Source organism: Actinia tenebrosa, unplaced genomic scaffold (assembly GCF_029948245.1).
Source record: "Actinia tenebrosa isolate PJP-AT-01 unplaced genomic scaffold, QUT_ActTen_1.0 PGA_scaffold3__52_contigs__length_22856419, whole genome shotgun sequence".
In the NCBI taxonomy this organism is placed as follows: Eukaryota; Metazoa; Cnidaria; class Anthozoa; order Actiniaria; family Actiniidae; genus Actinia; species Actinia tenebrosa.
In genome coordinates this window covers 16,744,093-16,759,942 of record NW_028292580.1, presented here as the reverse complement: position 1 = coordinate 16,759,942, position 15,850 = coordinate 16,744,093, and the positions used below count along the sequence as shown (strand labels likewise).

The window sequence follows — 15,850 nt, the reverse complement described above, 5'->3', positions numbered from 1 at the left end:
AAAATTCGTACATTCTTTATTCCAGATCGCTAATGGTCATAATGGGTAATGGAGATACAAAAATCTGATATAGACTTATAGAATTGAAAATTATTGAAAAAAGTAAATTGCGAAACTGTCATGAAGTTTTTTTTTTCCATTTAACGAAGTCCAAATCCTACACCCTCCTAAAAAGGAACCCGACATGTATATATATAGCTGTATATTTTATTTAGAAAACAATTAAAACCTTCCGATGAGCATATATTTCATTTCTATAAGTTAAAAATGTCTTCCAAACGATCTTATGAATGAGATGTACCAATATTTGGTGTGTTTTTCCACCCCTGTGTGAAAACTAATCTATATTAATTACCTAATACCGTAGTTTTAAACCCATGGTAGTACTTTTATGAACTTGAGTAGCCAATATTGAAATATCAAGTTTAAAATATTAGCATTAGAAATATAATTCAGAGTCATCCTAATCGATTTTGCATGCAATAATGTAAGGCTCTGAGCATCAACACCAATTGATATCACGGGTATTTACATGCTGAAGGTACAATGGATTTTGTTTCACCGTGATACGACATCCCAGCTACACCTTTCTTGAAATCTTTCCAAGCAACAGCCGTACCAGCTTCATTCCCACATTTACCAGCTAACGATGTGATGACATCACGTGGTAACACCGTGTTCCAGATATTAACACGGGAGATTGAGCCACAAAGAGCATCTTTAGCTACAAAACCACCGCCGTATGAATCCTGATCGTTACCAATGGCAACTATACCGTTAGCTTGGATTACGTTGTTTGTTGCTACATTGAGTACCGTTACTTTAGGGATGCCATCAATGTAGACTGTAATTTGTCCTCGGACGTTTGTCCATGTCATGGCTAGGTGGTGCCAGGCTCCGTCAGCATCGATCTTGTAAGGACTGAACTGTCTATAAAACAATAAGAACACGCGAAAGACATGTAACGTGTGTAAACGTAGAGGATTTCAGAAGGAGGATCGTTCTTGTCTTCAACTTAGCATTCGCCCCTACCTATAACACAACCTAATCAATAAAAAAAACCCTCTAAATTTTAAGAAGAATTAAGTTGCGTAAAAGGGTTTCTTGCGCCCTTTTCTTTGTAGACCGGCCAATTTGGTCTAAATACGTAAGAAAAGAGCTATTAGAAAAAAAGGCTGGTAAACGAAAAGAGTTATTGCATGCTGCAAGTTGCAATCCATGCCCAAGATACGCGATGGAAGTGCAATCATCGATAGATCACTGCAACATAAAATTTTCCATAACTTTCCAGGTCTGCGCGTTTTTCCGCCATAATTTGTTTTGTGTTGACATTACATTTACAGTACTCTATACATTTCAAGCTTAGTAAGCAACTACGGAAACAAGCAACATGCAACATGCGACATGCGACATGCGACATGCGACATGCGACATGCGACATGCGACATGCGACATGCGACATGCGACATGCGACATGCGACATGCGACATGCGACATGCGACATGCGACATGCGACATGCGACATGCGACATGCGACATGCGACATGCGACATGCGACATGCGACATGCGACATGCGACATGCGACATGCGACATGCGACATGCGACATGCGACATGCAACACGCAACATGCATCATGCCACAACACCAACCTTTTTTTAAATAGCTTTACACATAACCACTATTTGTAATAAAAGATCGTTATTACCTTTCAATGTTATTAACCCACAGTCCAAGTTTCGAGTTTCGCTGGTGCACAAACATAGCGTTCTGGTGAGTTTGGGTTGCGTATGAAACGAACGAGTGATCAACATCTTTAGTGAGATTGACGAACAGACTGACTGTGAAACTTGTCAGTTGATGCGGCATTTTGGCCAACAAAACATAATCAGATGCACTTTGTCTGGGAAAGTCGATATCGAAGTCTATTGAATAAAGTATAATAATTGATATTAGAAAAACATTTTGAACGTTTACCCTATTCAAACCGAGCTTTGTTGGCCTAATAGGCCTAATAGCTCGTGTCTGCTAACTCTTTCCTTGTTATTAGCCACAGCAATGACGATATGTGACGTACTAGTGATGTCATATAGATTGGAAAACAGCTTAAACTTTCAATAACACTATTACCGGTGCTAAATATAATAATTATAGTAATTCAAGAACAACATTATAAACCTGCTATGTAGTCTTGACAACGTTGTCCAGTAAAGTCCGGTAAACATTGACACTGGTATCTTTGGTGTGGATCATCAATAACTGGCCGACATGTTCCTCCATTCAAACACAAATCAGACGTACAGGAAGACTAGAAATTGAATAATAACAAAAGATAAAACATCCTTGAATCAAATATAATTAACTATACATTTTATAACCATTTATCGGTCTCCTCTATTTTTTCCATTCCAATAGCTAACGAATCTTCTAACCTCTGGACCATAGTAGTAGTAGCCGTGCATTGGTACAACAGAGTCGGGCCTAGACTGCCGTGTCTGGTTGTTTAGCTCACACACAGGTATCCCATCACCTCTGTTACTTTTATAGTTAAATGACAAACAACGCTGTTCTCTGGAACAATCCATAAAACAATCGATGTCACTGGAGGTTTCAGCAGACTGGATCACATGACCAACGAGAGCTTCTTCTATCACGAGGAAGGAAAAACATGACAATTCTTTAATGTCACAAGTTGAAAGATATCATTTGTTGACCGAATATGCAAGTGCTATATAAACAACCATTTCTTACAAGTATCAATGTCAGCTATTGCAAGCAAGACTAATGCCATAATTGTAAACAATAATTTTTCTTTACTCTTATTGAATGAAAGTGAGAGGAATAAGAAAAAGTGATGAAATTAAAAAAAAGGAAAGGAAGGAAGGAAGGAAGGAAGGAAGGAAGGAAGGAAGGAAGAAAGCTGCAATACCTTGAGCACTTCTTTGGAATATTTTCTTGATGTTTTCGGTGTTTACTGTGACAAAGAGAAGCGAAGTGACAACCACATGAATACCACACCAAAACAGCACACTTCTCATGGTTTCTGGTTGTTAATTCTCTGACAAAATCATCGATATAAGAAAATTGTTAGAAGCGTTTGTAGCAAATTTGAATCCTTTGAATATTTATATTTATATTATGAAATCTTCTTTTCTTAAACTAGTTTGGAATTCTTTACAACTGACAATTTCAAGGCACAACCAGCTGCAAAAATATCAGGTCTAAGATACCAAGCCAGCAATGAGTTTTCACCATTAAAAAGATTAAGAATATTAATCTAGAATCACCATTTCTTCTTTTGCCTGCCAAACAGCTCAAATTAGAGATAAGATAGTTTGGTAATGCTTTTGAACCTAAATTAGATTGAATACACCTAATTGCAAGAACGTTGTCATACGATATTAGAACATTAGTAATTTAGTGAGAAAGGAATACATTAAAAGACAAAAGCCGGGAAAGTTCAGCTTCAGTGATCTTCTTTTGTTTTTTAATGTGATTCCTATCCCACTAAATCACTTCTGTTCTATTTTCGTATGACTACGTTCTTGCAAGTAGGTTTAATTATATATTGTTGTTGTTGTTGTTGTTGTTGTTGTTGTCGTTGTCTTTAAGGAATATATTGAAATTTATAGGTACACCTAAGGTAGTTTTACCTGAGTATTTTACAGCTTTTTACATACTGAACAGTAACACACCGTTGAATAAATAAGTCCCACACCAGTCAAACAACCAGGCATTAATAAAGCTGTGTCAGCTCCTCGTTAATTCTAGAGGACAAAACGACAAGTCAGGAAGTTTGTAATTTGATTGGCTAGAAGTGTACAGCTTTATTTGATAACGAAGTAACAGACAGTCGAATTCAAACAAAAGTATTTTTGTAGTTCATAACTTAATTAACTTTTTGTCGTTTATTTGTATAAAGATTCAGTCATTTATGAAGTTTATTGAAAAAAACAAAGATGAAAAGATTCACATATGTGTGTAACAGTAGAGTTGAAGTTAAGTTTATTTGCCGCATTTTAGATATTTTCCCACGTTGTACATCAATAAAACCCTTTTTTTAATTTTTAATTTTTTGTTTTAAAACCAATACGGTCTCATTTGGGATATGACTTAACTTTGGGTTTGCGTAAAACGTAGTTTGGTTGGGATTACGTTTGTCCATCATGTATCTAAAAAGCCACCTGCAAATGTACAGAATCGCAATCGCAAACCTAATCAGTTGAATACCGCCGTATTTGCTTTACATGGCTTACTTTATTGTAAATTCATATTCCTATCTTATTTCATCATTTCAAGATGCCATTATATCTATTTGTTCATACAGCAGAAAAAACTTGCAGAGATATAAAAGATGTATGGCTATGACGTCATTTTTAATTGAACTCATGGTGTTAGCCAATCAGCGCTCGAGAAATTTTATAATTGTGGTAAAATAGTTCATATAGAAGAAAAAGTATACCTGTCATTAGGAGGAACACGACTAAAACCAAGTATATGCGCTTACCAATCATTCCTAAACATCTTAGTTTAAAGATATAATGGTTCTTTAAAATCGTTAAATTTGTTTTTAATATATAACCGTTGCAAGACTTGTGAAGGTAAATTTAATGGGGTCTTACCTATTTACCAAACACGGTTGCTATATGAAAATATGAAAATATATAAATTGATCAATGGGCGCGTCTTGTACAAACGAGTGTGTATTCACCATTTTATTATTTACAACAATCAGTCCACAAAAAGCTAAAATGTGTTCTTTTATTTTATTAAGGTCCATTGCTGTAGTAAGTAATGTACGTACTTAGAAACAATACGAGTTGATTAGTAGCCAGATTAATTTGGTTGAATAGCTGAATCTTATAACGCACAACCGAGACTAAGGCTGAGCAAAGAGAACTCGAAACTGGAGTATTATGTTTAAACTTGGCTTCATTAGTCATTTGCATGTAGCGTCAAAGTTATCTCGTGTTCTGGTTACGTCCTTTACGTAATTCCACCATCGATCAACTCTTTTTTACTATTAAAATCAGTAGACCGCGGCACCCAGTCTTTTTTTAGTCACTTACCAGAATCTGTCACGTGATAGCTTTTTTACTTACCACGTGGACACAATTTTCACAACACGTGATATCGTTCCTGCTCAATTGCCGCCGTTTTTTGTTTCACTCTTTAGTTAAACTGAGCACTGAGGAAGATAAATGTCTCAGTTTTCGATGTATCAGCTAAAAATTAAGTTAGATAATGACAGGTATGGTGTCTCTTTTATTGGCCCCGATGAAGTTGACAAATTTGATTACAGTTCACTGGTTGAGAGAATTCGCGCCCTTTCAAAACGCTACAGTTATCTACAGCCTGAACAGCTCCGAGTGCAATACTGTGACGATGAGAAATGTTTTGTCGATCTCGCTCCAAATAATCCATGTGCTTTTGCGGAAATGTTTAGATGTGCTTCTCCGGTAGAAAACACAGACTTTAAACGAATTACCCTTAGAGATGAAGAAGCTAACTCTCCCGTGTTTAGCCCACCGACGAAAGTTAAGCGACAAGAACAAAGACCACTTTCTAGTCGAAGTTCACGAAGTTTATTTGCTGATCTTCCTCCTTCAGCCAAAGCAGGGCCAGCCACACAATTGTTATCTCAACCGTCCACAAGCTTTACATGTAAACCAGATGCACCGAGTAGCTGTCAACCAGTTACACCAAAGTTGTTTTTCAAGTCTCCCTTGGAGAAATATATTGATAACCTAAAAGAAAACTTGCGAGATGCTAAAGAAAGAGAACGAAGAGTCTCCGAGTGGCTGCAAGAACGCTCTGAAAAGAATAGACAAAGTCAAATTCAACGTGAGGGACCGATGTGTAGCAATTGTCACCGCAGGGAAGGACATAATCGCCTGAATTGCCCATACCAGAAGTGTGATACTTTCTTTCATTGTAGAGAACTGACTAAACACCCTGAAGTAAAATCAGAAGTAAAAGAGGTAGAGCGACAGCAGCGAGACCTGGTCAAAGAGATTTCATCCATTGAAAATGATTTAAAAGTAAAACAGGCAGCTTCTGCTTCAATCAAAGAACGGTATATTTACAAAGTCAGGACTTCTCTCATTGAGAGCGATCCTACCAAATACTTAAACGTCGGTGCCGATGGAACACAGTTGGAGAATTGGTTTCAGTTGAACAAAGATTCCAAAAAACTTGAAAACATTCTTAAAGGCAAAATTCCACCTCCTGGGTTTGATATACAAAAGGCGCTGAATGAAACTGACCCAACTTTGAATCTGTCTGTCCTTCAAAGCGGGAAAACAAGCGTGCGAAATCCATATCGAAGGCTTTGGGAGGATCGAGGTATTAACTGGCCGACTGCTACTAGTACAAGTACTAATACTGTTGCGGGATCTGATGATTACCAGCTGGCCCTTGGGATTCAAAGAAGTTTAAATGAATGAACTTTTTGGCATATACTGATGTTGACTATGTTATATGCTGTTGACCGATGATGACTGTAAAATTATACTTACTTTAAATGTTATGTTGATCATAATGAGTTAATACCGTTGACTTTCACTATGGAATATACATACCGAATTCTAGTTGAATTATTTACTGTCATGATATTTTCACGAATTGTTTTGCAAGAAATCTACTATACTGCGACGAACAAAATGCCGCGTCGTGCCATAGTTAATTACAAGCCAAAGTGACCAAGGGTAATTTTGTCCTTTTTAGGGATATTTTGAATTCACCAGCATGCCTGTGACTTAGTTATTGTTAAGTTTTTCTCAAACATTGCGTCAAGAAAGTTGTCATGTAAATAAAATGCAATGATAAAAAACTACGTGCATTTAATCTCCATTCACACATGTTCACACGCATATTTCGAGCAAAGAGTCGACGAGATAAGAAATAAACTGAAAAATGTAATAAAGTACAATTCAAAGTCATTTATTTGCTATTATCTATTAATCAAAATAAGAATATATTTTGATAACAAAGCTCTCACAAGTTTAGAAATCACAGGAAAGCTGAGTGAATAAATTCGTACATGAGACGGGAAATTTGTTTGCATCATAGTTCACATCGCGATGTAGTCAGTGTGTCTATAAAAATTAACACAGTCATTTACACTTACGTATTCTAGCGATTCGTAAATCCCTTCATGAACATTTCGACAAAAATTTGCTTTTATATCGTCCCTTTTAGCTATACATTTCAGTTTATTAAAAAGAAGTTCGCACGGGTTCAGCTCCGGAGAGTAAACTGGTAAATAAACCACATCTACACCTCTTTCTAAAAGCCACTGTGATAACGCATAACCTCCAGCATAGTGGTGAATGGCACAGTTATCAAGGATTATGATGTCCCCGTATTGTAAAATACTTTGTCCGTTCATCATTGAACTCTGGCCTACTTCTCCCCAAAAATTAAGAAACGACGCAGTGTCACTTGCACCGTCCTCAGTATTAGCATACAATACTCCTTCGATTCCCATTAGCAAGTTTAAAGTTACGTTTGGAGAGCTCAGATATCGTCCTACTTCCACACAAGAGGTATTCACTAAGGAAAGGCCGTAGTTTGGTCTACTGGTATCCGGGAGTCTAAATCCAGCTTCATCAAAGCACTTTATTCTGTGTGGGTTAATCGTGTTCATGAAGTTCAAAAAATGTTGACAGTAATCTACATTTTCTGGAATAAATTTTTCAGCTTTTGCTCGGGACAGTCTTTTCCATGTCCAAGTTTCCCCATTATCTAAGTTCCGATTTTAGCATAGGGGAAAGATGGTCTAGATGTCTTTAAAGCTTAAATGAAATCAAGATCTTGTTGTTGTAGCCGAGGGGGATTGTTGCCACCTTTCCGCTTGTTCGCAACATTGTTTCCATAGCTTTTGAACGACCATTCGACTCAAATTGAAGTGTTTAGCAACTTCTGTAAATGATCCTTGAAAATATCCCGTAATTACATCTCCACCTCTTTTAACAATATGATCAATGATACTAGTTCGAAGTTCCATACCTAGCGCTTTTCCCGAAGCATAACTGCGGCCACTCTTCGATTTAATCATGTTTTACGATTAGAAATGAACTGTTGTAGAGGTTAAAATTCTCTGGTTCAAATAAAAAAACGGCGGCAATTGAGCAGGAACGATATCACGTGATGTGAAAATTGTGTCCACGTGGTAAGTAAAAAAGCTATCACGTGACAGATTCTGGTAAGTGACAGAGCGACTAAAAAAAGACTGGGTGCCGCGGTCTACTGATTTTAATAGTATTTTATTTTCTAAAACAAAAACTTTACAGCTTGATAAGCCAACGTCAGTAAGGTCTCTGTTCACTCAACTGTCTGTCTTTTGAACATAATTTAAAACCAACCCAATTGATTTTGCATGCAATAATGTAAAGCTCTGAGCATCAACATCAATTGATATCATGGGTATTTACATGCTGAAGGTACAATGGATTTTGCTTCACCATGATACGACACCCCAGTTGCGCCTTTCCTAAAATCTTTCCAAGCAACAGCCGTACCAGCTTCATTCCCACATTTACCAGCTAACGATGTGATGACATCACGTGGTAACACCGTGTTCCAGATATTAACACGGGAGATAGAGCCACAAAGAGCATCTTTAGCTACAAAACCACCGCCGTATGAATCCTGATCGTTTCCAATGGCAACTATACCGTTAGCTTGGATTACGTTGTTTGTTGCTACACTGAGTACCGTGACTTTAGGGATGCCGTCGATGTAGACTGAAACTTGTCCTTGGACGTTTGTCCATGTCATGGCTAGGTGGTGCCAGGCTCCGTCAGCATCGATCTTGTTTGGACTGAACTGTCTATGAAGCAATAAGATTGATTTAAAACATGTATACGAGGTACAAGGTACAGCATGATGCCAGGTACCATCAGCTATAGGTAGTGAATTGTCTTTAATGAATACGTAGATTAAATCATTAACAAAGCATCAGTCTGGCAAGGCAAGGCAAGGCAAGGCAAGGCAAGGCAAGGCAAGGCAAGGCAAGGCAAGGCAAGGCAAATCCCAAACGAATTACCTTTGCTTGTTATTAACCCACAGTCGAAGTATCGAGGCTCGTTGATGTACGAAGATAGCGTTATGGTAAGTTGGTGTTGCGTACGAAACAAACGTGTGATCAACATCTTTAGTGAGATTGACGAACAGACTGACTGTGAAACTTGTCAGTTGATGCGGCATTTTACCCAACAAAACATAATCAGATGCACTTTGTCGGGCGGGGAGGTTGATGTCAAAGTCTGAAAGAAAAAGAAACAGCCATCACCATTTACCGTGCCGAAAGGCAATGCCTTCGGAGATGGTCTGCTTGAAAAATCCAAAGACCTACCGCAAAGGAATAATGTTAGCTCTAGAAAGGGAAGTTGCTGCAACGCACTGACAGATTGACTTTAAATATTTGTAGTAACCTCTGCAGGATTTGGCTCTTTTTTTTTTAATCTTATTTTTCTGCAGGGCTTATCTCAATCGTGACACAACCAATTCAAAAATTCAACTATAGCGTGCTAGGATTTGTAAAGAGAGGAAAATTAGAGTACTTTGAAAATTTAAGCCAACGACTCAAGGGCCTCACCTAACGAGCACTTAAAAGACCTGTGATGGGGGGTCCGACAAACGCACCAAAGACTTCAGATGTGACGACGAATGGCGAGTTTGAGCCAAATCCTGACTCCCCAGAGCTTGAATTACTTAATTCTGAATAGCAAACAGTCAATGCTATGCAATGATTCAAGTCAAGTAGACATGAGTACATTACCTGCCATGTTGTCTTCACAGCGTTCGCCAGTAAAGTCAGGTAAACATTGACACTGGTATCTTTGGTGTGGATCATCAATAACTGGCCGACATGTTCCTCCATTCAGACAGAGATCAGACGTACAGGAAGACTAGAATGACATGATGATTTAAACGTAAAATTGTGGAGATCGCGATCTGTGTTATTTCGCTTTCCTCACTAAGGCAAGCACAATACTTGTCGATCGGTCGGAAATATGAAATCTGAAAATTGACTGAGTAGCTTGCTGCAAATCCTAATATATTCACAGCCGAACAACGTCGTTTTCCGATTAGATTGGAACACGAAGGATGATCTTAATTTGAGCTTGGAATGTGATTTTTCATATGCTAGTTTTATAGAAAACATTAGAGCACAAAAATCCCGTTTAGTCTCAGATTGCCCATCTCGGATCTCCGACCGACTTTTTCTCAAACAGGTGTCTATGAAAGAGTGGTGAGCTAGGAGTCAGTCAGTCAGTTAGCTGAAGCCGTCAAGTTAAAAAGACAAGTTGTAAAAAAGCCTAGAGTAGCGACTAGTTAAGCTAGCTAGTCTGTACTAGCCAGCTAGCTAGCCAGTCAGCTAGCAGAAGCCGCCAAGTTAGCAAGACAAGTTGTAAAGAAGACTAGAGTAGAAACTAGTAAAGCTAGCTAGTCTTAACTTGTACTTGTAAGTACGGACGACTCACGGTTTGGTTGTTTATTAAGTACCGAGACTGGCTACCTGTGGTTGGTGAATCCGGTCTACGACAGTAATTATAATGTTCTCCTGACCAACTCACCTCTGGACCATAGTAATAGTATCCGTCCATTGGTACAACAGAGTCGGGCCTAGACTGCAGCGTCTGGTCGTTTAACTCACACACAGAGATCCCATCACCTCTGTTACTTTTATAATTAAATGACAAGCAACGCTGTTCTCTGGAACAATCCATCAGACAATCGATGTCCCTGGAGGCTTGAGTAGACTGGATCACGTGACCAACGAGAGCTGTTTCTAAGTGGGAATATCAGAAATGTTCATCAAAAATATTCAAATTCTAGTTAATTAAATAAAAATTAAATGAACATAAAAGGAGCTTATGTTTAAAGCATAAGCATCATATTACATAGAGGGATCGTAAAATTTAGAAGACGTCTTTGAAGAGGCCTTGGACATAGAGAAAAATGGAGGACTACTTTAAAGGACTACTCAGAAGCAGAATAATGACTTTTAGTAATATATTTATAGCTCACCTCAGACAAAATATTTTCTTCAAGGATCTAAGAGCAATACTTATTCAAATAAGTCGCCAATATTTCGATACCTGGCTATACTCGTATGCACTCAAAGAAGCCCTTCATTGTACTCGAAGGGACACTTCATTATATGACAAAAAAGGTAGGTGGGAGGGAGATAAATAAAGTGGTTTTGATATTGATTTAACACGATCTATTTATTTAACGATAGTATGAAAATTAATTAAATAAAAAAGTGACAATTTTAGCGCCCTCAGTTTGTTTTCCGCTTTTTGTTCGGTTTCGCCTCGTGAAACATCGAGACTCTCGGGAAAACAAGACTAACTATTTCCCTCGCGACTAGACATTAAAGTGTATAATATCTTCATATGAAAAACTCCATTGGTAAGAATTCTTAGGAATCGCATTAAACATTTAAAATCCACTCAATTTGTATTTCATCGATAACTATATTTCAAACAGAATATTACATGGCCGCTTAGATTTTGTCTTTTCAGGTTGAGAATACCACTTCAACACTCAAAGACAAAATTCGTATCTCCGCGCGACCATGTAATATCCTCTATGTATTTCAACAAACCAATACCTTGAGCACTTCTTTGGAATATTTTCCTTCTCGTCTTGATGTTTTCGGTGTTTACTGTGACAACGAGAAGCGAAGTCACAACCAAAGGGATGCCACGCCAAAACAATACACTTCTCATGGCTAACATTCTGATAATGATACTGAAAACATAGTTCAAAAATATTGTATTTGTGATTTTGAAAAGTAATTAGATTTAATTTTGACCCGGCTGTTCTTAATAAGTAAAGTGAAAGGTAAAAATACATAGATTTTAGAGTAGCATTATTATCATTTTGAAATATTAAATGTATCTTATTTAAGTCTGGTGTTCACTTAAGACGTGATGGGAGAGGGTTCGGAAGGAGTCGGGAGGAGTTCATTCGTACCTTGAGCAAGTGACAACCGCTCGTTAAAAGGTTCACACTATCGTCGTTAGCGTCGGAATCGGAATCGCAAGAAGGTTCAATATGCAGTTTCCCGCGAGGCCGAGGAGGCCGCCATGTTTTCTGCTCTGAATGACCTGGGCATGAGCTCTGTCATTGGTTCAAATATTTCCAATTCCAATTCCAATTCTGAGTCTTTCGACATCGTAATCGTAAGAAAAAAATCAAAAACTTTCTGATCCTTCAAATTCCGATTCTGTCGCCTTTCTGTATGCTTTCGATTCCCGCTCCGATTATTTCAGTTCACACCCGATTGGTCATATAACTCCTTTTATGGTTCCGATTCCGACGCTAATGTAAACTAGTCTTAAAAGAAAACCTTCCGAGCCTTCGTATTCCGCATCTGACTTTGGCAACTCCGACTTGTTGGTTTTCTAAGTTTCCATTTTACCAACCTGCTTTCGGCTTTGATCCCGAATTCGAATCCGATTCTAATTTTGTTGCAATGGAATATCATTTTACGTTTTATTCATTTTTATTTATATATTTTTTAATCGATTTAGTTCTTTATTTATTTTTGAAAGATTTTATCTATTCTATTTCATTTTCTATAAATTTAATCAAATTTATTTAGTACCTACATTACAATTTTTTCACAGAAAGTAAAATCAAAGTTGGTCACTTTTGTTGAAACATGAAACAACCTATGGACTGATCATATCAGGACACGGCAAGGCTGGCATATCGAACCCTAAGACAATCTCTGGGCAAAAATATCTCACAGATTATGCAAAGTCAGGGCAGAGATATCTCACAGTTTGAATTTTAGTAAGTTGGGTGTTGCAGAAGAAAGAAAATCTGGGAATCCAGAGAAAACCATCAACGACAGCTAAGATACTCTTCTCAAGAGTGATGCCCAATTCTGGAATCGATAACTAGTCGACTCCAGAGATTAGAACTAAGAAGTGAGTTAACCATTACTAAACCATTCTTTATTATTTTAAGTCTTCCCTTACCTCATGATTAATATTAACTATTAACTACAGTTACCTTGAAATCCTGAAATTTTACAAATTTGCAGCTTAAAAACTCCCCACTCTTTTCAGCTTCCGTTTCACAACATGGAATTAAAAACACGAGAGGTTTGTGTCATTCACTTTAAGCTGGAGAAAGATGCTACGAAAAAACATAAGCATGAGATGATTAAATAGCCAATGTTTTCTTTTCTTTTTGATGAGTAATTACTTCAAAGTGACATGTCAACACTTCTGAAAAATATTAATTATTGATGAATTCAGCTGGATTGTGAAATAAATACATTTGCAATGTCATCGTAAAAACTATACTTTACGTTTAGCTTTAAAAGTTATTTCACAAATAAAATTGGACTTACTTTAAGTCTAAGTAGACCGAGTGATTAATACTAATCCCTTGAGGTTTTGCAAAAGAGGTATTGCTGCTGCTACCCGTTTGATTGTTTAATATTAAAAAAGAAAGAAAAAGAAAAAGAAAAAGAAAAAAGAAATGAATAATAAAACAAAAAGTTAGAAGCACAGATCAGATTTCAGGAAAGGAACTTATATTATTTGAAGAAATTTACCCAATAGTGAGTGGTTGAAGCGTTTTCCAAATAATTTTGTCGCTGTCCAGTGCCTATCAACTATTTCATTATTCTATCATTCAATCTCGTCTTTCACTGCTATTTCTTATTCAAATTCGTGTAGTAACTTGCCAAACTTGTCATAATTTTCGGGCTTTGCACTTATTTATTCAATAACGAAAACAAACAATACAGGTCCCAGTGATATATCATGTTAATACTGCATTGAATTTGATTGGATGTTTCCTGAAAGTCTACTGAATTATGTGTTTTGATGTGTAAATATGAGAGTAAACAAAATGACATGGTTGGAATGATCTTATCTTCCTTGGTAAATTTTAATGTTTTAGTCCAATATGGTTAACGTTATAGATGAATAAAGTCAAAAAATCTTGAAAAATCCAAATTTAGACTGAATTTCTCGTATTATTATGATAGTCGTCACTGTTATTACTATTATTATTGTTGTTATCATTATCATTATCATTATTATTACTATTATTATTATTATTATTATTATTATTATTATTATTATTATTATTATGATTTTCATTACCTTTACTCAACATATCAAAGATACCGTCAATTACCGTCAATTTGGCTTCTCCTTCCATCTACTTAATACTCCCTTTCCCTGGTTCCAATAGTCCCCTTCACAGTTCCCTGCGGCATATTGAAAGGTAGCCGTGCCTTTGCAATTGCAATGATAGAGACCTTTTTAACACCTTGGACAATTATTCACATGTCTCTATCATTGTAAGCTCACTGTTCGTCTCACTTTGATGTAAAGGCACGGCTACCTTTCAAGATGGCTCAGGGAACTGTGAAGGAGACTATTCTTTGGTGCGGCTGCTGTTATTAGCACTCATCTTTTATGCAGCACATTATTTAGTATCAAAAAAGTTGTTAACAATCTCCATCCACTAATAATCGACGATTGTCTCGTTCCCTGTGTCAAAAATAGAGAAAGCTATAAATACCTGGGACGTATCTCTGACTTTCAAATGCAGTCCATAATGAAACCCATAAGAACAAACTGAGTAGCCTTGTAGATGATTTGATGACAGACATTGATGATAAACCACTTCATCCTTAACAAATACGCTTGCGCACTACACAAGATTTGTTGACTCACATAAATGACATTGCCAAAGTGACCTACTGCGAGCAGGTAAAACCTGTTTTGTTTTCTTGCCAACGGACGTAGACGTGACTGCCTGTTGCAGTTGAGTTTTGTCAATGATCTTATCATGTTGACTTGATTGTGGTAGCTTGTTGGTCGTACAGCTGACTTCTATTCACTGGTTACTATGCTAGGAAAGATCTGTATCGCTTGATCTGTGGAGTCAGTTCCACGAAATATGGAAAACCGTTTATTCTTACATTCCTCTCAGATCATTATTACAAACAAATTTTAAGCATTTAAAAAATAATGGTTTGTAAAATGGAAAATACAACTTGAAAAAAAGTAAAAGCCTCATCTCAACACGATGGAATTCGAACCCACGTCCATGAATAATTATTTCAAAATACTAGTGCCTTCATGCCATACCCCGAGACATCCGCTGGGTTGTCGTATGGACTTCGGGCATGACGGAATCGCACAGAATTGCATGCCCATCAATTCTGGTCATTTCCAAATGAGGGATATTATGTGAAGAATGGGGATACATTTTTTAAAGAAACACTGTAATATCTTCATACTATTAAAAGAATTTGAAAAAAAGTTGGAATAAACGATTTAAAATATTTTTAAAGCAAAATTTGCGGGCATTTTCTCCAAATTAATTACCAGTCTTCACTCGGACAGCTTCTCAAACCAGTAACAAAATATATGCTGAGCTCATGAGCAAATATGTCCGTTTTAAATTGAGATCTGGAGACGAAATTATGGATATTGAACAATATAGAGGCCAGGTTTCTATGGCTATACAATGGCGGTAGAAGAATGATTGTATTATAAAAGCACTGGAAAGTCGTCATTTTGGATTGTTTTGCTTTGTTGGGTCAAAGTTAAAACTCCTGAAAAATCACTACTTGCTTTCAGCTTCAAAGAGAGCTGAATCTTGGAAGCAAATAAGCAATGGTTGGACAACCAATTTCAGTTGTTACTTTGAATGATTTTCTTCACGACGAAGAGTGTTCTAGCCGAAGCATCAGGGGAGAGACTAGGCGGCCCCCACACCATATCTACAGCTAATCCCTTGCACTCTGCCACGCACTGGCACGTTGATGTGAAGTGGAAAATAATCTAGACTATCTG

General features: G+C 37.1%; 2 protein-coding genes across 3 annotated transcripts; both read right to left on the bottom strand.

The window, feature by feature from the left end:
- Positions 1-184: 184 nt before the first annotated feature.
- Positions 185-3,711, bottom strand: LOC116293337 (C-reactive protein-like). The gene is made up of 6 exons (XM_031700757.2): positions 3,653-3,711; positions 2,929-3,057; positions 2,432-2,646; positions 2,178-2,307; positions 1,708-1,924; positions 185-930 (listed from the first exon to the last, which is right to left on the bottom strand). Exons 2-6 carry the CDS (start codon positions 3,035-3,037, stop codon positions 519-521), a joined length of 1,083 nt encoding a protein of 360 aa, XP_031556617.2. The 5' UTR covers positions 3,038-3,057; positions 3,653-3,711; the 3' UTR covers positions 185-518.
- A 3,343-nt stretch (positions 3,712-7,054) lies between these two features.
- LOC116293338 (C-reactive protein 3.3-like) lies at positions 7,055-14,660 on the bottom strand. Of its 2 annotated transcripts, XM_089034806.1 has the most exons (8): positions 14,568-14,660; positions 13,381-13,449; positions 13,038-13,163; positions 11,626-11,765; positions 10,583-10,797; positions 9,784-9,913; positions 9,049-9,268; positions 7,055-8,832 (listed from the first exon to the last, which is right to left on the bottom strand). In XM_089034806.1, exons 4-8 carry the CDS (start codon positions 11,750-11,752, stop codon positions 8,421-8,423), a joined length of 1,104 nt encoding a protein of 367 aa, XP_088890932.1. In that variant the 5' UTR covers positions 11,753-11,765; positions 13,038-13,163; positions 13,381-13,449; positions 14,568-14,660; the 3' UTR covers positions 7,055-8,420. The 2 variants fall into 2 exon arrangements, with proteins under 2 accessions (XP_088890932.1, XP_088890933.1); XM_089034807.1 differs by lacking the exon at positions 13,381-13,449 and having other exon boundaries at positions 14,568-14,644.
- Between the last annotated feature and the right edge of the window lie 1,190 nt (positions 14,661-15,850).

Coding starts and splice junctions, on each gene's coding strand:
- LOC116293337 (XM_031700757.2), bottom strand. CDS start 3,037: ATGAGAAGTGTGCTGTTTTGGTGTGGTATTCATGTGGTTGTCACTTCG. Junction 2,647..2,928: donor ATTCCAAAGAAGTGCTCAAG/GTATTGCAGCTT, acceptor TCCTCGTGATAG/AAGAAGCTCTCGTTGGTCAT. Junction 2,308..2,431: donor ACTACTACTATGGTCCAGAG/GTTAGAAGATTC, acceptor TTCAATTTCTAG/TCTTCCTGTACGTCTGATTT.
- LOC116293338 (XM_089034806.1), bottom strand. CDS start 11,752: ATGTTAGCCATGAGAAGTGTATTGTTTTGGCGTGGCATCCCTTTGGTT. Junction 10,798..11,625: donor ATTCCAAAGAAGTGCTCAAG/GTATTGGTTTGT, acceptor ATTCCCACTTAG/AAACAGCTCTCGTTGGTCAC. Junction 8,833..9,048: donor TGGGTTAATAACAAGCAAAG/GTAATTCGTTTG, acceptor ATTGCTTCATAG/ACAGTTCAGTCCAAACAAGA.